Source organism: Macrobrachium rosenbergii, chromosome 3, assembly GCF_040412425.1.
Source record: "Macrobrachium rosenbergii isolate ZJJX-2024 chromosome 3, ASM4041242v1, whole genome shotgun sequence".
NCBI lineage: Eukaryota > Metazoa > Arthropoda > Malacostraca > Decapoda > Palaemonidae > Macrobrachium > Macrobrachium rosenbergii.
The window spans coordinates 46704793-46730415 of record NC_089743.1 but is presented as its reverse complement, the minus strand read 5'-3'; the positions used below and the strand labels follow the sequence as shown (position 1 = coordinate 46730415).

General features: G+C 42.4%; 1 protein-coding gene across 1 annotated transcript in view; it reads left to right on the top strand.

The window, feature by feature from the left end:
• Window positions 1-25623, top strand: part of LOC136851122 (uracil-DNA glycosylase-like) — a 190614-nt gene that overhangs the window by 251 nt on the left and 164740 nt on the right. Inside the window, exons 2-3 of the mRNA XM_067125093.1 lie at window positions 55-210; window positions 5684-5704. Coding sequence (XP_066981194.1) covers window positions 55-210; window positions 5684-5704 — 177 coding nt within the window. The remainder of the gene's footprint in view (window positions 1-54; window positions 211-5683; window positions 5705-25623) is intronic.

Sequence of the window (25623 nt, the reverse complement as noted above, 5' to 3'; positions counted from 1 at the left end):
AACTAACAGGAACGAAATTGAAATTAATTGTTCAGACTGAGTTATCATGATCAGATAAATGGAATTGGGAAGTCAAGGAGAAATAGAGTGATAGAGAAAAGGTCAGAGTACCTGAAGATTTTAGAGGTGAAACTGCTAAACAACTTTGAGAAGAAAAAGGAAGCTGTACTGAAAGGAAATAAATATGCAAATGGTCTTATAATTAATGATGTAATGAAATGATGCAATCTGAAGATAAAGAAGTTACGCAGATTTGAGAATGGTTATGAAAGTAAAGACGACAATTAAAAAGAAGTGTAGACAGGCACAGGAGATATATAAATGCCAGTATGATGCTACATTATAGTGAAAATGGTATAACTAAATTTCCTACCCATTTGTGTACGGTATGTCTGGAGTACAGAAAGGTTCCAAGAGAATGGGTCAGAAAAACTATTGTGCCCCGAGTTGTGACATTTGTTAGAATATATAAATGGAAGATTTTTTTTTTTTTTACACATAGACCTAAGGCAGGAAAGGGGCAGTTGATGTATGTGCAAGATTGTGGAATGAGAAGAAAGATTCCGAATGAAATGTGGAGTGACTGATATGTAAAGATGATCGTGTGTTGTTTGACGACAGTGAATAGAAGTTACAGTGACTGGTGAAATTGTCTGGAACAGCTTGCAAGAAAAAAAATTCAAGGTGAGTGTTAGTGAAAGCAGAGGTTTGTTTGTTTTACATATTATTATGGAGATTAACATTCCTTTATGGATGTTGAATGTGAATTAAAGGAAAAAAAAAGAGAGCGTTTGCTTGAATAACATATGTTGGAAAAACCAAACTGAAAGGGTGAGAAAATTAGAGGTATATATATTGATGCAGTAGAAAGGCGATTTGAAGTGCAATGGTCAAAATGTAGAAATCAGCGGACGGAATTTTAACAAAATAAAAACTGAAATTACGACATATCAGGCAGGAAAAATTATTGTACTATCAAAATGTAAAATGAATATCACAGTTCATTAAATTAAAATTAATTCTTTGTTAAAGTTAGATCAATGTTTTCGTTTTCCGACCGAACTATCAACGCTTAATCATCATTAGTGCTCTAAATCTTCTTTACCAGGCAACAGTCATCAGAAATGCGACGAAATTCCATAAGCAAGCATGATGTTGCACTCTCTCTCTCTCTCCCCCTCTCTTCTAAAGGCCAGATTTGTTACAAAAATCTGTTATAACGTCTCTTTATAACTCAGTGGGCTACACGAAATAACTTATTCACAATAACATGAGAATTAATGTCATAAACCATTTCAGATTTTTAAGCATACCTATCTAAAGGCTGAACAATATGCAATAATCAAACGCAAAGTAATATTTCATGATTAGCACTGTAGACGTCAAATATTTTTATTTTTGTGATATATTGTATTTGCCGAATCATCATTATAATTATAAATTCCACGATTCGTATCAGGAGACACTCGTTTGTCTTATCTTAACACTTCAATTCAAATAGCTATTGCGTTGTTACCATAAAAATATAGTGCTCTCTCTCTCTCTTTATATATATATATATATATATATATATATATATATATATATATGTGTGTGTGTGTGTGTGTGTGTGTGTGTGTGTGTGTGTGTGTGTGTGTGTGTGTGTGTGTGTGTATGTATGTATCTATCCAGTTACCTTAATGATCATTTAAAAAAACGGTCATATAAGTGATTTAGTGTAAACTTATTCTTAGTAAATTTGTTACCATAATGATTTTTATATTCGGCCGGTTTTAGAGGCATAACGAGTTAGGCTTAAAGATGTTTTTATATTATCACTTGTTTATCATAATGTTCTTTTTAGCTAATTCTGCTTGAAACTATATATATATATATATATATATATATATATATATATATATATATATATATATATATATATATATATATATATATATATATATACATGTTATGTGGGTCATTTGGCAGATGAGTTTAATTATTAATTACTGTGATTTATATAGCCTTGCTTTACCTAAGACCCATGTAATCCCATCAATTAAGGCTAAAAGTTACCCAAAAAGACAAATAATTAACTTAATTAGATTCGGTCACCAGTTGAAACTAGGTTACTGAATATTTTGATTTATTCTGAAACAAATGAATTCAATAAACCACATTGATCAACCATCTAGTTCAACAAAGAAAATTCATGAAAGTAAGGAAATCTATGTGAGCCAATAACAGCTCCCCAATTCGTCCCCCTTTGGACACAAAACTATTTCCCTCCACTTTAGGGTATGACGCAACAGCTGAGTCGCTCTAGTGATGCTCTAGTCTAGTATATTATAGCTATTTCTCCTCCAAACAAAGGTATGACCAGATTCCAAGGCGTGCCCGACTCTTACATATACGTATCCTCTCAATTATCCATAATCACTACAAGGGGTGTATCTTAAATCGAGAATATTATGTTAACACCATGAAGAATACTTTATACAAAATCTCACTAGGCAACACTAATTGTACTTCATATAGTCGACTTCATAAACGGGATATGGTTTACTAGGATTCTTTAGTCAGTGACTGATAAGAGAGAAACTTGAAACAGAAATAAAGTGATAGATATAACGGGAGAACGGCGAGTAATTGTCATCGTAGAGCAATTCTGCGCACTTGCATCTGATGCCCGGGTTCTGTTGAATCGATCCTCGTCGGTTCCACTACAGTTGGAAAGACAAGAGAAAGGCTGAGAGAGCGACAGACTACTCTTCTCACTGCTCGTGAACGCTGGACTCGCTGACCCAGGTCGAAATGCGTGGGTCGTGACTTGTAAACTCCCACCCTTGGAGGAAATATTCTACCTCTATGTTCCCACCCCCCTTGTAGCGGGCAGGTAGCCTGGAAGATAAAAAAAACTCGTCAGTATAAAATTTTTAGCGAAAAGGGAGCTTAAGGGATACCCTAACTAAAGGTGACCCTAGTGAAACCTTCCCAGTGGGATAGGTCCCTAAACTAAACTTATAATCCTCTGAAGGCGGTTGGTGGTTTTGGAACACAACTATCACTCGGCTTCCCTCTGCACTGCTGTACACAGAGGAAGCTTTCGGTGCTTCCTCTTCTTTGCTTTTTCTTTCTTTCTTTTTTGGTTATACTTCTGCATGATCAAAGCAGAGAGGTCGAACAGTATATAGTAATATTTATAATTATATATATATATATATATATATATATATATATATATATATATATATATATATATATATGACTTTTTATCACATCACCGTGATTCATATACAATCAGTAAGCTACAAACGTCCTTGCTGGCCGCGTGGGTTAAATGCGTCCACTGTAGTCCTGAGTTCTTGTCCTTCGCTGATTCGAGCCCACGGGACGACGAACTTATTATCAACTAAAAAATTCCCCTTTGGTAACATATATGAAAATATATTATTTTCGAGGTAGAGCGAATTGGATATTAAAGGACGTTTGTAGCTTACTGAATATATATATATATATATATATATATATATATATATATATATATATATATATATATATATATATATATATATATATATACATATATATATATTATATATATATATATATATATATATATATATATATATATATATATATATATATATGTCGATATCATGAATTAGTGTTTCATCTTTGAAAATAATCGCAAGTTACTAAATTTTTCCTCTCTCTCTCTCTCTCTCTCTCTCTCTCTCTCTCTCTCTCTCTCTCTCTCTCTCTCTCTCTCTCTCTCTCTCTCATTGCTGTATCCCAAAGAATCTCCTTCTTCTTCTTTTAACGTGCTTGTTTTTCCCATTTGTATGAAATGCTTTTCTCAATCTCTTTCGGAATGACTGTCAAAACATTTCACAGCTTTAATCTAAGATATGTGATTAGTATCTTGATAAGACTGTTTACGCAATAAGTATATCCCGTGAAAGGAAAGGGAAATCCTTGTATTCAAGTTTCGTTCGGTTGCTGATCCAGACTACGTTGATAGAACGGACACCTTCACTGAAAACTAAGCGTCGGTTGGTGAGTCAATGAGTGCAGCCTGGATATCTTGTCAGCCTTTTCTGTAAGCATACAAACGTTCAAGCGAAAATATGATATAAACGGTATACCATGTTACTCGGTAGTTGTATATTATGGTACATATGTGCTAGTGCTCTCAGTGGAGTTGTTGATTGCCAGATGCACTGGTGGATCCAGAAAAATTTCATGGGGGCCACCAATTTTCACATTACGCACACACACACACACACACACACACACACACACACACACATATATATATATATATATATATATATATATATATATATATATATATATATATATATATATATATATATATAAATGTGTGTGTGTAATTGTAATAGCCAAAATGCCCTCTTAACTTCTAGAATTATTCGCGCTTGTTTTTGGATACGCTTGTCACCACATGAGCCTTAAGATCCAAGTGCAAGAAATATGAAGAAATTATGGTGTCTGGTAGCTGGAAACGAACCCGGGTTCTATAATCACTGACTACAATGATGAGGATGAGTCTATTCCAGCTTTAATATATATATCTGAAAATGACAGGTATATGTATGTATGAGAGGCAACAGACTTTTATCCATCTTGTGGTCAGGTCGGCCACGTGACCTAGTTGTGATTATGGAACCCGGGTTTGTTTCCCACTACCGGACATCATAATTTCTTCATATTTCTTGCACTTAGATCTTAAGGCTCTGTAGTGACAAGCGTGAAGAATTCGAGAAGTTAAGAGTGTATTGTGGCTATTCCAATTACATATGTATCTGGTAAAAAGTGACCAGTAGATTCTACATACACACACACACACACACACACACACACACACACACACACACACACACACACACACATATATATATATATATATATATATATATATATATATATATATATATATATATATATATATATATATATATATATATATGCATGTTAAAAGAAAAAGAAGAATATATATATATATATATATATATATATATATATATATATATATATATATATATATATATATATATATATATATATATATATATATATATATATATATATATATATATATATATGCATAACTAAAAACTTACCTCATTAGACTTCAGTACTGACTGGAAAGTCGCCACAACCACAAACTTCTACCAAAACCGCCATGGACTCTCCTCCTGAAGACCTTTCTTCACCTCTACAAATCCCTTCCCATCTTTACCTTTACAAACCTCCACCCAATCCCCAAGGCACAATAAATAAATAAATAAATAAATGGACATTTGTTTATGCAGCAGGAAAAGTACATTGATACATGCATACATAAAAGTTTCTGGTGGTGTTTCTAATTCGCAAACCTTAGTATCTATTATGTATGCATGAATCAATGTACTTTTCCTGCTGCATAAGCAAATGTCCATTTATTTATTTATTTATTTATTTATTTATTTATTTATTTATTTATTTATTTATTTATTTATTTATTTATTTATTTATTTATTTATTGTACCTTGGGGATTGGGTGGAGTTTTGTAAAGGTAAAGATAGGAAGGGATTTGTGGAGGTGAAGAAAGCGTCTTCACTCTTCAGGAGAGAAGAGTCCATGGCGGGTTTGGTGGAAGTTTGTGGTTGTGACTTATGAGTCGTGACGATTTTCCAGCCAGTACCGAAGTCTAATGAGGTAAGTTTTTAGTTATGCAATTTTCATATTATTCTGAACTACAAGCTATCTAGACAGTTTTAGTTAAGATGACTAAAAGCTCAACTGATATGATTAAACCCTTTGAGGGCGAAGGAGAGTAATTGCTTGGTTTAAAGGTATTATTTTATAAGTTGCCAATACTCTATGTGGAATTGCAACCTAGATTTTTGAAAAGATCTCTTCATCAAATTAGAACTCACAAGGTAAGACGATACCAGCCCCCCTCCCCTCCCTAACTAATACGGCAAAATTGTAACCAGTAAATACCGGTTTAAAAGGTTAAATTGGTCGCTAGGCCTCAGAAAGTGAATCATGCGGCAGCATTTAATCAGTATTTGGAAATGAAAGATGACCGAAGTGATAGTGGCAAGATTGAAGAATTATGGAAAGAAGCCTTTTCAGGTGGCGCTTTTCTAGCATTTTGGATATTAACTATTTCAAGGTGGTTGGGGAAGCAGCCAGCTGTTTTTGCAAATGAATTAAGAAGGTTGGCAGGGCTATGTGGGTTGAAGGGGGTAGGTTGAAGCACACATAAGGGTAATTCTAAGCCGGCTGTCCGCGGTGAGCTAGGCTGTGGCAATTGACGTTTTCTTATGTTATTTTACTTGCTTTACAAAAATTTAAAGTCATATTTTGTTGGCTGGCTGTAACTAAACTGTAATCGACCTTTGAAGACTACACTACCGACAGGGTAGATACAAGCCGGCATTCCAGGGCGAGCCCCCCCACCTGCCTCCATAGCTAATACGGCAAAATTGTAACCAGTAAACACCCATAAAAATGCCAACCTAACGTACCGTAGGGGTGTTTACTGGTTACAATTTAGCCGTATTAGCTATGGAGGGGGGTGGTGGGCTCGCCGCGGGATGCCGACTTAGGCCTACCCTGCGTTAGGTAATGCAAGTCGTGTAGTCTTCAAAGGTCAATTACAGTTCAGTTACAGCCGGCCGACAAAATATTACTTTAAATTCTTGTAAAGCAAGTAAAATAACATAGAAAAACGTCAATTGCCATAGTCTAACTCACCGCGGACAGCCAGCTTAGAATTACCCACATAAGAATTTGATGTGTAGGCCTGTGCCCTGTCATTGCCTCAAAACATAAGAATTTAATGTGTAGGCCTGTGGCCTTTTATTGCCCCAAAACATAAGAATTTAATATGCAGGCCTGTGGCCTGTCATTGCCCCAAAACATGAGAATTTAATGTGCAGGCCTGTGCCCTGTCATTGCCTCAAAACATAAGAATTTAATGTGCAGGCCTGTACCCTGTCATTGCCTCAAAGCATAAGAATTTGATGTGCAAGCCTGTGCCCTGTCCTTGCCTCAAAACTTAGAATTTGATATGTAGGCCTGTGCCCTGTCATTGCCTCAAAACTTAGAATTGGATATTTAGGCCTGTGCCCTGTCATTGCCTCAAAACTTCAGGACTGTGCCCTGTCATTGCCTCAAAACATAAGAATTTGATGTGCAGACCTGTGCCCTGTCATTGCCTCAAAACATAAGAATTTAATGTGCAGACCTGTGCCCTGTCATTGCCCCAAAACATAAGAATTTAATGTGCAGGCCTGTGGCTGTCCTTGCCTCAAAACAAGAATTTGATATGCAGGCCTGTGCCCTGTCATTGCTTCAAAACAAGAATTTGATGTGCAGGCTTGTGCCCTGTCATTGCCTCAAAACAAGAATTTGATGTGCAAGCCGGTGCCTTGTCATTGCCTCAAAACATAAGAATTTAATGTGTAGGCCTGTGGCCTGTTATTGCCCCAAAACATAAGAATTTAATGTGCAGGCCTGTGGCCTGTCATTGCCCCAAAACATGAGAATTTAATGTGCAGGCCTGTACCCTGTCATTGCCTCAAAACATAAGAATTCGATGTGTAGGCCTGTGGCCTGTCATTGCCTCAAAACATAAGAATTCGATGTGTAGGCCTGTGCCCTGTCATTGCCTCAAAACTTAGAATTGGATATGTAGGCCTGTGCCCTGTCATTGCCTCAAAACTTAGAATTGGATATGTATGCCTGTGCCCTGTCATTGCCTCAAAACTTAGAATTGGATATGTATCCCTGTGCCCTGTCATTGCCTCAAAACATAAGAATTTGATGTGCAGACCTGTGCCCTGTCATTGCCTCAAAACATAAGATTTTAATGTGCAGGCCTGTGGCCTGACCGTGCCTCAAAACAAGAATTTGATGTGCAGGCCTGTGCCATGTCATTGCCCCAAAACATAAGAATTTAATGTGCAGGCACGTGCCCTGTCATTGCCCCAAAACATAAGAATTTAATGTGCAGGCCTGTGCCCTGTCATTGCCTCGAAACATAAGAATTCGTTGTGTAGGCCTGTGCCCTGTCATTGCCTCAAAACTTAGAATTGGATATGTAGGCCTGTGCCCTGTCATTGCCTCAAAACTTAGAATTGGATATGTAGGCCTGTGCCCTTCATTGCCTCAAAACTTAGAATTGGATATGTAGGCATGTGCCCTGTCATTGCCTCAAAACTTAGAATTGGATATGTAGGCCTGTGCCCTGTCATTGCCTCAAAACTTAGAATTGGATATGTATGCCTATGCCCTGTCATTGCCTCAAAACTTAGAATTGGATATGTAGACCTGTGTCCTGTCATTGCCTCAAAACTTAGAATTGGATATGTAGGCCTGTGCCCTGTTATTGCCTCAAAACATAAGAATTTGATGTGCAGACCTGTGCCCTGTCATTGCCTCAAAACATAAGAATTTAATGTGCAGGCCTGTGGCCTGTCATTGCCTCAAAACATAAGAATTGGATGTGTAAGGCTGTGGCCTGTCATTGCCTCCAAACATAAGAATTGGATGTGCAGGCGTGTGGCCTGTCATTGCCTCAAAACATAAGAATTTGATGAGCAGGCCTGTGGCCTGTCATTGCCTCAAAACATAAGAATTTAATGTGCAGGCCTGTGCCCTGGCAGTGCCTCAAAACATAAGAATTCGATGTGTAGGCCTGTGGCCTGTCATTGCCTCAAAACATGAGAATTTGATGTGTAGGCCTGTGGCCTGTCATTGCCCCAAAACATAAGAATTTAATGTGCAGGCCTGTGGCCTGTCATTGCCCCAAAACATGAGAATTTAATGTGCAGGCCTGTGCCCTGTCATTGCCTCAAAACATAAGAATTCGATGTGTAGGCCTGTGCCCTGTCATTGCCTCAAAACATAAGAATTCGATGTGTAGGCCTGTGCCCTGTCATTGCCTCAAAACTTAGAATTGGATATGTAGGCCTGTGCCCTGTCATTGCCTCAAAACTTAGAATTGGATATGTATGCCTGTGCCCTGTCATTGCCTCAAAACTTAGAATTGGATATGTATCCCTGTGCCCTGTCATTGCCTCAAAACATAAGAATTTGATGTGCAGACCTGTGCCCTGTCATTGCCTCAAAACATAAGATTTTAATGTGCAGGCCTGTGGCCTGACCTTGCCTCAAAACAAGAATTTGATGTGCAGGCCTGTGCCATGTCATTGCCCCAAAACATAAGAATTTAATGTGCAGGCACGTGCCTTGTCATTGCCCCAAAACATAAGAATTTAATGTGCAGGCCTGTGGCTTGTCATTGCCCCAAAACATAAGAATTTAATGTGCAGGCCTGTGCCCTGTCATTGCCTCAAAACATAAGAATTCGTTGTGTAGGCCTGTGCCCTGTCATTGCCTCAAAACTTAGAATTGGATATGTAGGCCTGTGCCCTGTCATTGCCTCAAAACTTAGAATTGGATATGTAGGCCTGTGCCCTTCATTGCCTCAAAACTTAGAATTGGATATGTAGGCATGTGCCCTGTCATTGCCTCAAAACTTAGAATTGGATATGTAGGCCTGTGCCCTGTCATTGCCTCAAAATTAGAATTGGATATGTAGGCCTATGCCCTGTCATTGCCTCAAAACTTAGAATTGGATATGTAGACCTGTGTCCTGTCATTGCCTCAAAACTTAGAATTGGATATGTAGGCCTGTGCCCTGTTATTGCCTCAAAACATAAGAATTTGATGTGCAGACCTGTGCCCTGTCATTGCCTCAAAACATAAGAATTTAATGTGCAGGCCTGTGGCCTGTCATTGCCTCAAAACATAAGAATTGGATGTGTAAGGCTGTGGCCTGTCATTGCCTCCAAACATAAGAATTGGATGTGCAGGCGTGTGGCCTGTCATTGCCTCAAAACAAGAATTTGATGAGCAGGCCTGTGGCCTGTCATTGCCTCAAAACATAAGAATTTAATGTGCAGGCCTGTGCCCTGGCAGTGCCTCAAAACATAAGAATTGGATGTTCGAGCCTATGCCCTGTCATTGCCTCAAAACATAAGAATTTGATGTGTAGGCCTGTGGCCTGTCATTGCCTCAAAACATAAGAATTTGTTGTGCAGGCCTGTGGCCTGTCATTGCCTCAAAACGTGAGAATTTGATGTGCAGGACTGCACATCCAATTTTTATGTTTTGAGGCAATGACAGGTCATAGGCCTGCGCGTCAATTTCTTATATTTTGAGGCAATGATAGGGCATAGGCCTGCACGTCAAATTCTTATATTTTGAGGCGATAACAGGGCATAGGCCCGCATGTCAAATTCTTATATTTTGAGGCGATGACAGGGCATAGGCCTGCACATCAATTTCTTACATTTTGAGGCAATGACAGGGCATAGGCCTGCATGTCAAATTGTTATATTTTGAGGCGATGACAGGGCATAGGCCTGCATGTCAAATTCTTATGTTTTGTGGCAATGACAGGGCAGAAGCCCTACACGTCAATTTCTTATGTTTTGAGGCAATGACAGGTCATAGGCTTACACATCAAATTCTTATGTTTTGAGGTAATGACAGATCATAGGCCTACATGTCAATTTCTTATGTTTTGAGGTAATGACAGGTCATAGGCCTACACATCAAATTCTTGTTTTGAGGCAATGATGGGTCATAGGCCTACACATCAAATTCTTATGTTTTGAGGCAATGACAGGTCATAGGCCTACACATCAAATTCTTATGTTTTGAGGCAATGACAGGGCACAGGCCTACACATCAAATTCTTATGTTTTGAGGCAATGACAGGGCACAGGCCTACACATCAAATTCTTATGTTTTGAGGCAATGACAGGGCACAGTCCTACACATCAAAGTCGTATGTTTTGAGGCAATGACAGGGCACAGGCCTACACATCAAAGTCTTGTGGGGTTGAGGCAATATCAGGGTACAGGCCTACACCTCAAACTCTTTTGTTTTGAGGCAATGACAGGGCACAGGCCTATACATCAAATTCTTATGTTTTGGAGCAATGAGAGGGCACAGGCCTACACATCAAATTCTTACATTTTGAGGCAATGACAGGGCCCAGGCCTACACATCAAATTCGTATGTTTTGAGGTAATGACAGGGCAAAGGCCTACACATCCAATTCATATGTTTTGAGGCAATGACAGGGCACAGGCCTACACATCAAACTCTTATGTTTTGAGGCAACGACAAGGCACAGGCCTACACATCAGATTTTTGTTTTGAGGCAATGACAGGGCACAGGCCTACACATCAAATTCGTATGTTTTGAGGTAATGACAGGGCAAAGGTCTACACATCCAATTCTTATGTTTTGAGGCAATGACAGGGCACAGGCCTACACATCAGATTCTTATGTTTTGAGGCAATGACAGGGCACAGGCCTACACATCAAACTCTTATGTTTTGAAGCAATGACAAGGCACAGGCCTACTCATCAAATTCTTGTGTTTTGAGGCAATGACAGGGCACATGCATACACATCAAATTCTTTGTTTTGACGCAGTGAGAAGGCACAGGCCTGCACATCAAATTCTTATGTTTTGAGGCAATGAGAGGGCACAGGCCTGCACATCAAATTCTTACGTTTTGAGGCAATGACAGGGCACAGGCCTACACATCAAATTCTTATGTTTTGAGGCAATGCCAGGGCACAGGCCTACACATTAAATTCTTATGTGCAGGCCGGATGTCCAGCACTATAGTGGCCGGCAGCCCCACAAGATCTGCAAGAGCCTTTTGTCGGGGCTCGGTGACTTGTGGTGACTGTTGGTGGAGAGGCTTACTGTTGCCCAACTTGTAGCAACAATCAGATTCAGTGTGCCCCAACTTCTTACAGTGGGTGCATGTAGGCTTGCTAGGTAGTCCGTTCTTCGGGTGAGTCGAGCCTGGGAGGTACCCGGGTAGCACTGTGTGCCGCTGAGATGTGCTGTGGGACTGGTTATAGGTTTTTCCCATGAATCGGCCAAACGGCAGGCTTCCATCGATTGTTGTGCACGATAGGGAGTCAAACCAGCGGGTACCAGACAGGGTCTTGTGACAGGCCCATTCAGTCCAGGACCAGCCAACTTCCTTGGCAAGCCTCGGAACTGCTGTCTCCCTTTCTCTTGGGTTATTTTGTAGGCTTTAGTTATGACCCTACAAACTTCTGCTATGTCGCCTCTTTGATTCTTCTCCAGTGAGCGGAGGGCTGCCTGAGCTTTTTCTTCCATGTGCTTGGCAGGCACTAAGGCCCTCTGTCTCGGTGGTGTTGTAGTTTACAAAGTGCGACTCTATTTCCTCCAACCATGCTTCTGGCTCTTCCTCAGTCCACTTGGGGATTAGGGAATGCTTTAGATCAGAGCATTTGGTGCAGCAGGTGTGGGGTTGGAGGCTTGTTGGATAGCCATAGCTTCAGCATTTTCCCTTCGAGCCTTCTCCAGCTCAAGCTCCTTTTCTTTGAGAGCTAGCTCGCTTTCCTTGAGGGCCAATTCATGCTGTTTTCTCCTCTTCCTGCTTGCATCTTCCAGCTGCCTCTGTTCTTCAGCGTACCGCACCTGTTCTACTCTTTCATCCCTCTCTCGCTTGGCCAAGTCATCCAGCTGTTCCTTGACCCACTTGGTGAGTTCTGGTCCCATGAGACCTGCCTCCTTCCCAAGACCCATGAAGGTTCTGTAATGTTCTGTTGCCATGGTTCTGATAGGTGAGGGCATGTACTTGGGTTGACTGGATGTACTTTAGAATTGAGGAAGTGTTCCTCAGATTTGGGTGGCACTTCAGTGGTGTGGCACCTTTTTAATAAGGTGGCACTGTGGCTGAGTGTGTCGTGCGAAAGGCACACTGGTGGCACACTGTATCTCTAGGTACATGTGTAGCGTATGTAGTCACAAAAGGACTTTTTTTTTCTTTGGTGGAGAAAAAGGGAAGGTAAGCAGAAACAGATAGGTAAGTACTTCAGTTTGTTACAGTGCCTCAGATTAGTGGCACTGTGGAAAAGAAAAATCAATTTGGTTGCTTTGGTCTTCGTGGATGACTAGTTCCTAGTACCAGCTGTGCTACTTCTTTCATGCGGAGGGAGGAAGGCTTTTACGCTTGAGTCTGGATAAAAGACCCCACTCGTGGCCAACAGTTTTCTATAACTGTGGTTAATCTTAACTTATCCTCATCTATCTGTGGGACAGAGGTGTTTCTTTTTATTTGTTTTATTTTAATTAATTATTCCTATGTCAGTCCATTCTCTCAACGAAAATGGTGCATGTACACTTCTAAGATACCTTAAAAGCTTATGTAAATGGATAAAAGTAATGGAAGAGAGAGAGAGAGAGAAAAGAAAAGTATCCAGCAAGCAAGCAAAGTTCACACTACCTGAGTAAATAAGGAAAATTGGAAATGCACACTGGCAGGTTTCTTTCTTTTTTTTCTTGAAATACTTCTTACTTTGGCTATGTTAGGTAATGGGTTGTCTTGCCAGTATTAATGTGCCTTATTACCGTTCTCATCTTAAGTCTTAGGCTGATGAGTATGGTTAAATTATGAGCTTTTTATATATAATTACCTGCGAAAATGTATTTTGTGTAGGAACTTTTTTGTTATATTTCCTAAATAAAGTATTCCCTGACTAAATTATTAACTTTCTTTTACCTGTTGTATCAAATCCTATACAGTCAGTCCCCGGTTTACGACGGGGGTTCCGTTCTTACGCTGAGTCGTAAGCCGAAAATCGTCGTAACTCGAAAAATCGTCGAAAATCGGCAAAAATCCTAAGAAAACCTGACTTTTTATACATGAACTTACCTGTTGTTTACATATAGCTGTAATTCTCGATCTCGACAGAAAATTCAAAACTGGCGGTCCCGCTAATATATGGTCAGGTGATACGACTACCCCGCCCTCTACCGGGGTACCTGGATCCATTTCCATCAACAACTAATCATATTTTCTCTGTCGGGGCCGGCGACTAGTCGTCTGCTCCTCTTCAGGAAATTCATCGGTGCTTTTTCGTTTTTTCTTTGGTGAAGTACCCACTTTTGTTGATGGTTCTGGCTTGTTTTTTGGCTTTGGTTGAGATTTTTTCTAGTTATGTCTGATTCAGGATCTCAAATTAGATATTGTGGGGGGGGTTGTAAAACTCGAATGTCTCGGTCTAACATAGACCCTCACTCTTCTTGCTCTAACTGTAGAGGGAAATTGTGCACGAATCTGGATAGATGTGATGAATGTTCGTCTTTGTCTGTGCTTGATTGGCAAAAGTTGGCTAAATATCAGGCAAAATTAAGTAAAGATAGGGCACGTAAGGCTTCGGCCAGAAGTTCCTCCCAGAGTAGGAGTAGTATTGCCTCTTGTTCTGTTCCTGTTACCCCTCCTGTTCCTATTCCTGCCCCGGAACCTGTTGTTTCCGAACCCACTACCGTGTCAGACCTTCGGGCAGAATTTGATGGTAAGATTTCGGCTCTTTTCTCTGCGATAGAGAAGATTGGCCAGGATGTGAGTGCGATGTCTAGACATCGAAGTGTTGCGAGTGATAGTGTTGTGGAGGAGGTGACTGTTCGTCCCCCTCGCTCTCCTAGGTCGAGGCCTCTGTCCGGCTCCCAGGGCTCAGGGAGAAGACATGCCGAAAGCCGAAGGGAGGCGAGTGGGGTCTGCTCACGAGCAGTTGCTCCCTCTAACAGTCCTGTTGCGTCCCAGGCTGTTGCAGCTCGCTATAGTAAAAGCGATGCGGAAGTGTCTTCTTGTGCTTCTGTTTCGTCGAGGAGGAGTTGGAAGCAGTCAGAGTCTAGTAGGCCGCTGAAGAGACGCAGAGCTTCCTCTCCAAGTCAAGTTCCTATCAAGAAACTTTCGGCACGTTCTCCTCTTCCGTCTTGTAGCTTTTGGGATAGCCCAGAGATCTCTTCTTCTTCAGGCAGTCCGGATGTACGTTCTACGGATCGTAAGCGAGCGCCGGATCCTCCTGTTAGCATGCAAGTAGCGGCTTCCTTCCCGTTGGATCCCAAGTCGGCTTTTATGCCTCCGGTTCCTGCCCCCCTTTCGCAAGAGGACAAATTGGACAAGATTTTGAGACTTTTCGAAGGTTTTAAAGCTCCAGCACTTCAGGTTCCTTCTGCAACTGAGGCTCCGGTCTCTGCTCCCGCTCACGCACCTGGCGCCGCTTCCGCTCGCGCGCCTGGCTCCGCTTCCGCTCGCGCGCCTGGCTCCGCTTCCGATCGCGCTCCTGGCGCCACTTCCGCCCGCACCGGCCGCACTCACGACACTACTTTGGCGCTTGGCGCCTCTCCACAACACGTTTCCAAGGCGCACAATGTTTGCGCTCCTAGCGCTACCGTGGTTTCTGGCACCTCTTTGGCTCTCGGATCTTCTAAGGCTCCTGACTCCTCTCAAGCTCATGTTTCGGATACGCTTGACGCGGGTCGGGCACTTGGCGCCTCGGTGACGTTCGGGCGATACTCTAGAGGATAACGCAAGTTTGGCCCGGAGACGTTTCTATCCGAGGTGCTCCAACTGCTTCAGAGATTCTCTCCCCAGTTTCCGATGTTTCGAAGTAGATGATGTTCCGTCTGCTCCTACGTCCAACTTTAAGCATCTCTTACAACTTTTTGAAGAACATTTTCAAGAAGACTTTGCTCCAGCTTCCCTTCGTCTCCTACTACGCAGTTTGCCAAGGATTTTAAACCTCCTTCCTCTAGATTTCTGAAGCTGGTCCTGTCTGTTTCGCGAAAAGAGCTCTCCGAAGGCAAGAAGGATGGTTGAGCAAGAAAAGATCTCAGGGTAAAACATCTTTCTGTTTTCCCCCTCTCAACTGTCTTTTAAGTCTCGTTCGTGGTATGAGACTGGGAAGTCTTTTCCTTGGGAGACTCTGCCTCCTCTCAAGGGGATTTCTCCAGCCTTGTGGATTCTGCCCGTCGCTCAGCTTTTTCTTCGTCCAAAGTAGGCTTCTCGTCTTCGGAAATTGACCATCTGGTGAAGAGTTCCTATAGGATCTTGGAGATCTTTTCTTTTATTGACTGGTCTATAGGAGCCTTGAGCAGGATAGTGAAAGTCTGTGATCTTCCCCCCAAGACTGCTACAGATCTTGATGCTATTTTGGCCTGCCTGGACAAGGCCATCACGGACGGAACGTCAGAAATTGCCTCAGTGACTGCTACTGGCATTTTGAAGAAGAGAGCACATTGGATTTCGTTTGTCGCGAGAGGAGTCTCCAGGAACCAGAAATCTGCTCTTCTTTTTGTTCCTTTGCTTAAGGAATCCCTTTTTCCCGCCACGTTAGTTAGGGAAATTTCGGAGGCTCTCTCGCGGAAGTCTACTCAAGACCTACTGGCTCATTCTTCGAAAAGACCCAGGTTTTCGACTTCTCCAGTAGTACCCAAGCCTTCTTTCCCTGTATCCTCTAGGCCTTCTCGGGGTACTCCTTCTCGGCCCTTTTCCCGTGCTAGGGAAGAGGAAAATTCTCTTCTCATCCCCAGAAAGCTAGGGGTACCAACCGATGAGTTCAAGGTCCTTCATGTGACGGTCGGAGCCAGACTAAAGTCGTTCTGGCAAGTTTGGGAGGCCAAGGGAGCAGAACCCTGGGTGATCAACGTTCTGAGAGAAGGCTACACCATTCCCTTCTCAGAGAGTCCTCCTTTAAAGTCTTCGCTAGTAGACTTCAACGTATCATCCAGGGACTCAGAGAACTTGTGGTGTTGGAGGAGGAAGTTACTTCCCTCCTTCAAAAGGGAGCCATAGAAGCAGTCCTCGAACCTTCATCTCCGGGTTCTACAACCGTCTGTTTCTGGTTCCAAAATCGTCAGGAGGATGGAGACCAGTCCTCGACGTAAGCGCCCTGAACAAATTTGTGCTTCAAACACCATTCAAGATGGAAACCACACAGTTGGTTATCAATTCCCTGAAGGAAGGAGACTGATGGTGTCCTCGATCTCCAGGACGCATACTTTCATGTACCTATCCATTCGAGATCAAGGAAATTCCTACGGTTTATGTTCAGAGGCAGGGCTTTTCAATTCAGGGCTCTTTGCTTCGGCCTATCAACAGCCCCACAAGTTTTCACAAGGACGATGACTCCAATTGCGAAATGGCTTCACTTACAGGGAATTCACATTTCCCTTTACCTCGACGACTGGCTGATCCGGTCTCCGTCAAAAGCCAATGCATGAAGGACCTACAAAGGACCCTTTCTCTTACCGACGAATTGGGACTCATAGTAAATCTTCCAAAGTCACAACTCTCTCCATCTCAAGACTTGACTTATTTGGGAGTTCGGATGAACTCAGTTCTTTTCAGGTTTTTCCGACGTCACAAAGGATCGAGAAATGCCTGCTGAAAGTGGAGATACCTGATGGCAGCCAAGACTTGTTCTGCCAAGGAATGGATGAGCCTTTTAGGCACCCTCTCATCGCTAGAGATGTTCGTCAGTCTGGGAGGCTACACATGAGACCTCTTCAGTTCTTCCTACAGCAGATCTGGAACAGGAAGAAAGACACGGATTCGTTTGTTTTTCCTCTATCCACTCAAGTAAAGCAAGACCTGTCATGGTGGAACGACAGGAGCAAACTAGATCGAGGTTTGTCACTGAGGCAGAGGAACCCAGACCTGATGTTGTTCTCCGACGCTTCAGACGAGGGTTGGGGAGCAACATTGGGGATCTTCAAGTGTCAGGCAATTGGTCTTCATCCCAACGGGACTGGCACATAAATGCGAAAGAGTTGAAGGCAATACATCTAGCCTTGAAACATTTCGTGCTTCTGGTGGAAAACAAAAAGATAGTAGTGCACTCGGACAACTCCACAGCTCTGGCGTACATGAAGAAACAAGGAGGCACTCACTCCTTCTCTCTGTTCGAGATCGCAAAAGACCTGCTTTTGTGGGCGGCAACCAAGAACATAGAGCTAGTAACTCGCTTCATCCCGGGAGCTCTCAACGTAAGAGCGGATATCCTCAGCAGGTCACTCCAGGTCATTCCGACGGAGTGGACCCTCCACCAGAAAGTCTGCCAAGGCCTGTGGAAGGTTTGGGAACTCCCATGCTAGACCTGTTCGCAACGAGGAAAACCGCAGACTACCTCTCTTTTGCTCTCCTGTTCCAGACCCAGAAGCATTAGCGGTGGATGCCATGCTCCTGGACTGGTCGGGTCTCTTCCTTTATGCATTCCCTCCCTTCAGGATGCTGGGAGAAGTCCTGAAAAAGTTTCGAGCACACAAAGGTGTGTCAATGATCCTTATAGCTCCATGGTGGCCAGGAAGATCATGGTTTCCAGAGCTACTGGAGAAAGTAGTGGATTGGCCAAGGAGGTTGCCATTCAGACCAGACCTTCTGTGCCAGTTGCACAGCAGAAAGTTCCACAGGAACCCGTCAGATCTAAATCTGACAGGGTTCAGACTCTCGAGCGACTCTACAGGAGGAGAGGCTTCTCTAGAAGAGTGGCGCAGGCAATGGCTAGATCAACCAGGCCCTCGTCTACAAAGGTCTATCAAGCGAAGTGGAAGCGCTTCAGGGAGTGGTGCTCCGAGTCTGGAGTGTCTTCCACTTCTACGACTCTAAGCCAGGTGGCGGATTTTCTTTTGTTTCTGCACAAGGAGAAGAAATTGGCTGTCAGCACGATTAAGGGGTATAGGAGTATGCTGGCGGCAGTTTTCAGGAATAGAGGTATAGACCTTTCCTCGGACAAAGATATTGCAGAACTCCTTAAATCCTTTGCTACCACTAAAGGCAAATCTCTTCGTGTACCGCATTGGAATTTGGATGTGGTGCTAAAGTGGCTTACCTCCAAATCTTTTGAGCCTTTGAGTTCCTGCTCCGTTAGGAATCTAACTAAGAAAACTCTCTTTCCCTTGGCACTGGCCTCGGCAAAGAGAGTAAGTGAGATTCATGCTCTGGACAAAAGAGTTGGTTTTTGTGTGGATAAGGCTGTAGTTTCCTTCACCTTGGGTTTCCTAGCTAAGAACGAAAACCTTAGTAATCCATGGCCAAGGGAATTTCCCATTGCTAGCCTATCCTCCTTGGGTGGAAGAGAAACAGAGAGACTTCTCTGTCCGGTCAGAGCATTGAAATTCTATCTGGACAGGACCAGAAGTGTAAGAGGAACTCATGATTTTTTATGGTGCTCAACTAAGAACCCCAAGAACCCTCTATCTAAAAATGGGATTGCTTTCCTTTTGAAAGAACTGATTCAGGAGGCACACAAGGAATTAAGGGATGTGGATTTCCCCTTAGTCAAAGTGAGGCCTCATGAAATTAGGGCTATTGCAACTTCTTTAGCCTTCAAGAAGAACATGGCTTTAAAGGACATTCTAAGTTCAACTTATTGGAGATGTTCGTCTGTTTTTGCCTCGCATTATCTGAGACAGATCCAAACCACATATGAAGACTGCAGTACGTTGGGCCCCTTTATTGCATCTGACACGGTGATGGGCAAGGAAACCAGAGGCTCTAGATCCTCTCCTTAGTTTCCTTGGGTGCAGAAGTTTCTTTTGGTCGACTACTAGAGCCTAAGAGGTTAGATGGCCTAGTAGGTCTAATTTTAATAGGTTGGTGTGAGTTTTTATGGTTGGGTGATATGATGGTGGATGCTTTGAGTACTGCGCCTGAGCAGGGGCATTATATGCTTTGGTTGATTGTGTCGAAGACAGCTGGGCCAACAGACCTTTCTCCATATAGCAGCCTGCGACTGAGCTACTAGGCCCCGCAGTTGCACTAAGGATAGCAGGTTACAGAGGCAGTAACCGAGAAAACAGCTTCCTTAGCAGGTAAGGATCCAAAGTTAAGACGTTTTTTCTTAGCCTGATGATCTCAGGTTTTTTCCATTTAACACTTACAGCTGTCCATGCCCACCGCCTCAATGTGGCAATCAGCTATATGTAAACAGCAGGTAAGTTCATGTATAAAAATGACATTTTTATAATAAAATAAGATTTTATATCATACTTACCTGTTGTTTACATATAAAACATTCCCACCCGCCTCCCCGCAAGGGACAAGGGGACATAGAAAATATGATTAGTTGTTGATGGAAATGGATCCAGGTACCCCGGTAGAGGGCGGGGTAGTCGTATCACCTGACCATATATTAGCGGGACCGCCAGTTTTGAATTTTCTGTCGAGATCGAGAATTACAGCTATATGTAAACAACAGGTAAGTATGATATAAAATCTTATTTTATTATAAAAATGTCATTTTAATGCTCCGGGTGTATTGAAAACGATGTAAACTGCATTTTTATTGAGTTCATCAAAAACCCTCCAAATTTTTATTATTCTGCCATTTTGGAGCCATATTTCTTCCGTCAGATCGGCGTACGACGCGTTGTAACCCTGGAACATGCGTCGTAAACTGGGAAATAATTTCTGATGAATATATCTGAAAAGCGTCGTAACCTCGGAACGTCGTAAGCCGGACCCGTCGTAAACCGGGGACTGCCTGTACCTAGTTTTCCCTTTAATTGAAGTATGTTTTTCTTTTTCTAAGATTTGCGAGTATGGTAATGTGCGATTCATAGTAGTTCGCTAAGTTGAGCAGATGTTACCCGTGATGTCACACAGGTAAACAACAACAACAAAGTTTTAAGATGGCGGCTACTGCCTCGCAGGCAACCTGTTCTCAAGATGTCGGACGGGTTTTGTGACCACACACACACAGCTGACGGCTCAAAACACAATGCCTTACTGGAACAAGTATGGGAGCGCCGACTGGCAGAGGAATACACAATCTCCTGCCTTTCTTCGCAGTGTTATTCCAATACAAGAACAAAACACTCGAATTCCTCTTACAAAACGAATGAAGCTTATGTGAATACCACAAATGCAAGTGATATTACCTTATAAAGACGGATGATGAAGTTGTTAAGATTTTCTCTTTTTTTTCTTTTTCAGCGGCAAAATTAAAGCCTACAGGTGTCTACCATACTTAGTACAGGGCCCTTCACAATACAAAGGAATGGACCCGAGATGTCCTCACTGGCCTGATTTGTGTTAATGTAAAATTCAAATTAACAGGTTTTGACGTAGGAAAAGCGTATTTTTGGTAGTTGCTGTTGAGTCCTCAAGGAGTTACCCCCCATGTGCCAGCACTCCATGGTGACTAGACTAGTATCAAAGAAATATTTTTCTAGCCTGGTCTTTTAGCCGGGTATTGTGCCGTAATGAAAACACTATGACATGTGATAGAGTATAATGGACTCAAAGATAAGAGGGATTTTCCCTTATCTTCAGCGAAGCTGAACCCAGTCTTTCCTATGTCAAAAAATGCAAGAAGTGACTATTGTGCATGAGCGTCTGCCCTCTTATTTACGACCTTGGTAGCAAAAGACCAGCTCCATTACTCTGCTGGTCAGTGTAGGATTATCCCTTGCCCAAATCCCATGCCTTTTGTCAGGGAAGTGGGGGGGTTTTGAGGATTCAACAGCAACTACCAAAAATAGGTTTTTCCTAAGCCAAAACCTGTTTTTTGCTAGCGTAGTTGCTTGTTTTGTCCTCAAGGAGTTTTACAAAAGAAATTGACAGGTGACAAAAGGCTTAAGCTCTCAAAATTTTAATCCCAAACAACCCAAAGAAAAAGCATTTGTGGTCCGAGGTCAAGCCACAAGTTTCAAGCCCCATTCCTTATTCTGAAAAACTTTTTGGGGTTTTGGAAACAAGAAACAAGAAACTAGATAAGAACTTGTATTTTTAGGGTGAAGTTCTGTAGTTACTTACCTAAGTATGCTGGTTGTGGTTGCAGTCTTTTTGTATCTTTCCCAGCAATAGTCAGCATACTCACCCATTAGGAAGACCCCTGGTTTTCTGCTGTAGAGCCTATGGGGTCAGGACTAACCATACCACCTACTGACATGCAGTGCAGATGAATTTGTTCGAGCTCATGGCAGTAATGTTTTAAGAACATTGTCTCTGATGCCCTCCCTGCACTTTCGGAGACTTCTTCAAAAGAGACGCTTCTGAAGAAGGCCAATGGGTTTGCTTTTTTTAATGAGAGACACTAAAATTATTCTTACCCCTTGTAAAGAGAGTTCTTTATTTGTGCTAGGGTGTAGGAAAATCGGACCTTCTGGGATGTTTGCTGTGACCTCTAAGTAAACTTTGAGTGTTTGAACTGGGCATAATGTTTTGTCTGCTAAATTGAGTTTTCTTATAAGAATAGGAGATTTTCCTTCTTAAAGGATCCTCATTCTCGGCCAGGAATGATGGGCCTGGGGACAATAATACTTGATTATCAGCAGTTTGTGTGGTATATCATCCCCGTCTAAGAGAGTCCAGTTCACTAATACGGGTTCCTGATGCTAATGCAATCAGGAAGATCTCCTTCTGTAGCTTGTGAGTTGCGGTTGTATTGGGTCCGCTGAACTGAGGGGTAGATAGAAGTCCAAGTACCTTGTTCAGGGACCAAGTAATTGGGAGTCTTTCAGGAGTGGGTCTTTGTAGAGCAAAAGACCGCAGAAGGGAAGTAACAACTTCTATGCTGGAGTCAATCCCGAATCCATAAAGCAAGAGTTCTGTTAATGCTGCCTTGTATGCCATGATTGTTGTAACCGCAAGGCTTTTGTCTTCAAAAAGATATATCATGAAATTAAAAGTGTTTCTATAGAAATTTCAACGGGGCTCTCAGTATGGATGAAATCCCATATCTTCCATACGGACTGGTATTGTCGGATAGATGACATCAGTAATTTTTGCTCTAGGTACCTAGCAATGTTGGGTGAGTAGTTTTCACGGTAGGTAGTGTTTAAAAAATCCATACGTGAAAGTCTTGGCTCAGAAAGGAGGATGCGTAAATGATTTTCCCTCCTACTTCCTGGGATAGAACAGCGGATGACAGTGGAATTGATCTTCGCCTGCTGTTGAAGTGATAGGAACCAATGCCCGTTTGTCCAATTTGGGCTATTAAGTAAGCTGCTCCTCTGAAGGTTAGAAGTTTGCTCAAAACCTTTGAAATCTGGGACAATGGAGGAAAAAGATGTATCGTCCTCCAAATGTTCCAGTCTTGTAGGAAGGCATTTTTGCTATTGCTTGATTGTCCAAGTTCAGAGATACATGTACTGGAAGTTTGTGAATCTCGTGTGTGGCGAACAGGTCCACTTCTGGTTGCGGAAGTATGTTGGCTATTGTTTGAAAAGAGTGTTTGTCCAACATCCACTCTGTTGAGGCTGTCGTTTTCCTCGATAGAGAGTTTGCTATTACGTTGAGAGACCCTGTGAGGTGAATTGCAGACAGGTGCCACTTCTTTACTTGTGCCATCCAAAGGATGGCTAGCATTACCATGTTGAGAGGAGGTGAATATGATCCCGATCTCTTGATGCAGGACATTGCAGTCGTGTTGTCTAGAACCAACAGAATGTGTGTCTCTTCTGGAGGTTTGAGTTTTTTGAGATACAAAAAGACAGCCATCAGTTCCAGGAAATTGACATGACACTTCCTCAGAGTAGCTGACCACCTCCCTGCCACCTGACAGTCCTCCCAATGTCCTCCCCAACCTGTCTACAAGGCATCTGTGTGTATTGTCACTCTTACAGATGGAGGAGTCAGGGTGACCTGTTTCACCAGAGATTCCTTCCGGGTCCAAGGCTGAAGTATCTCCCCAACTTTTTTATTCTTTTGGTGAGATCTGTCTCACAGCTTTTGTCTTGCATACAACAGCCAAAATTTGTTCATGTTTTTCAATTGCAATCTGAGTATTGGATCTATTACTGATGCAAACTGCAGTAGACCCATCATGCATTCTAATTGCCATCTGGAAACTGTGGGCTGCTCTAGGAACCTTTTGAGGTTTTTCCTTATTCTGTTCTGAGTTTTGATGGGGATAGACAACAGGCCCTGAAGAATATCCCAGCACAGTCCCAACCACTGAAAACGTCTGCTGGGCATGAGGTGGGATTTTTCCCAATTTGTTATAAAACCTTTTGACTGGATTCTGTTGACCACTGCTCGTAGGTTTTTCAAGCATTTTCTTGTGGCCCCCCCAGATTAACCAGTCGTCTAGGTAAGCTATTAGTTGTATTCCTTCTCTCCTGAGTTCCTGGACAACTACCGTTGCTAATTTTTACCCATTGCTAATTTTGTAAAAATTCTTGGGGGCAATGTTTAGTCCAAAAGGCATAACTTTGAATCTGTACATCTCTTTCCCTATCTGGAACCCTAGGAAGGGGTGAAAGGGAGCGGCAATAGGGACGTGCCAGTATGCATCTTTCAGATCTATAGAAACTGTCCAATTCCCTTTTGGAATGACTGAACATACTTGGGCAACGGTAGTCATCCGAAACTTTTGGCAAACAATGTACTTGTTCAGTATTGATAGGTCAAGGATCACTCTTTGTTAGGAGGAATCCTTTTTGAGAACACTGAAGAGACGTCCTTGGTGGCGAATATACGCACGTTTCTCTATGGCACCTTTTAATAGGGCCTTGTGCACGTAATCTTCCAGAGAGGGGTTTGATGCTTGAATGAACCCCTTTAAAGGCGGGGGAGGATGAGACCGTTTCCACCCCAGCCCATTGAGAACAATGCTGTGTCCCCAAGGAGAAGACTTCCATTCCTTGTGGTGTCTTTGAAGTTGACCCCCGACCAAACAATTCCTATTGATATCCCCCTTTTCCACTACCTTTTCCTTTGGTGGGCATGCCAGGCGTTGCTTTTCCTTTTCCTTTGTAAGACGGTTTTTGGACCTTATGAAAAGGATGTCCTTGCTGGTGTGGCTGTTGCTGTCCTTTTGAAGGGGTTGTCCCTTCTGGCTACCTACCTGTTTTGGAGGTGACTGCAGGCTTTTGTGATTTTTTATCAAAGCGAGCCTTTTTTGAATTGGGTAAAGGGAAATTTTGGGTTTTTTGTTTCCTGAATTGTTTTCCCAGAAGAGCGTACACTGTACACTTTTGTTGTCGTGCTTGCTCGTTGACTTCTGTTACCACAGAATCCTCAAACAGGTCCCTACAGAGGGATTAGACTGTAATAAAGCAGTTACATTAGGAAGTGACTTGTTGGAGCTTTCCAGTGTTTCCATTCGTGCTTTTAAGCGCCAGTCTAAAAAGTCATAGAGTGCTTCCCACAGGGTTCGCTTCCCATAGGGTTCTCATTAGACTTCTAGCCACAGCAGCTAAAAGTGTCCTGGAATCCTCTGGAAACCTTTTGGTGGAAGAGGTTAAGATACTAAGAAGAGTCCTAGCACGGAATTCTGATGAAGCTGTCTCATCTGAGATTCTTCTCATAGGGGTCCCAAATTGCTGAGTAGCAACATCCAAGGGCAGCATTTTCCTTTCAAAAGGGAGTTGAAGTGTTGCCCACTCCTTGGTGGAATTTTTCAAAACCGGGAGGACTGTGACAAATGGTTTTAGTTCTGCCATTGACTCCCGTTTTCTAGTCACTACATAATTCTGGAAGTTTTCTTTCACATGGTTAATGATTTTAAAGGTGAAGGGACAGAAGGCTGGAGGTACTTGGTGAGCAAGTTGGGTTTTATTCATAATGGGAGTATAGATCCACCTACCGTTGATCTGGTAAAGGGCGTCATCAACAGCTTTTAATGCTGTATTCCCACATAAGAGAACTGTTTTTCTTTTGAGGGTTTCTTCATGTCTGGCAAAGGTGGTATCAGGCACCATTCTGTATTAGGGAATGCTGCCGTGTCTCTAAACTCCACATGTACAGCTTCAATCATGGTTTTTCT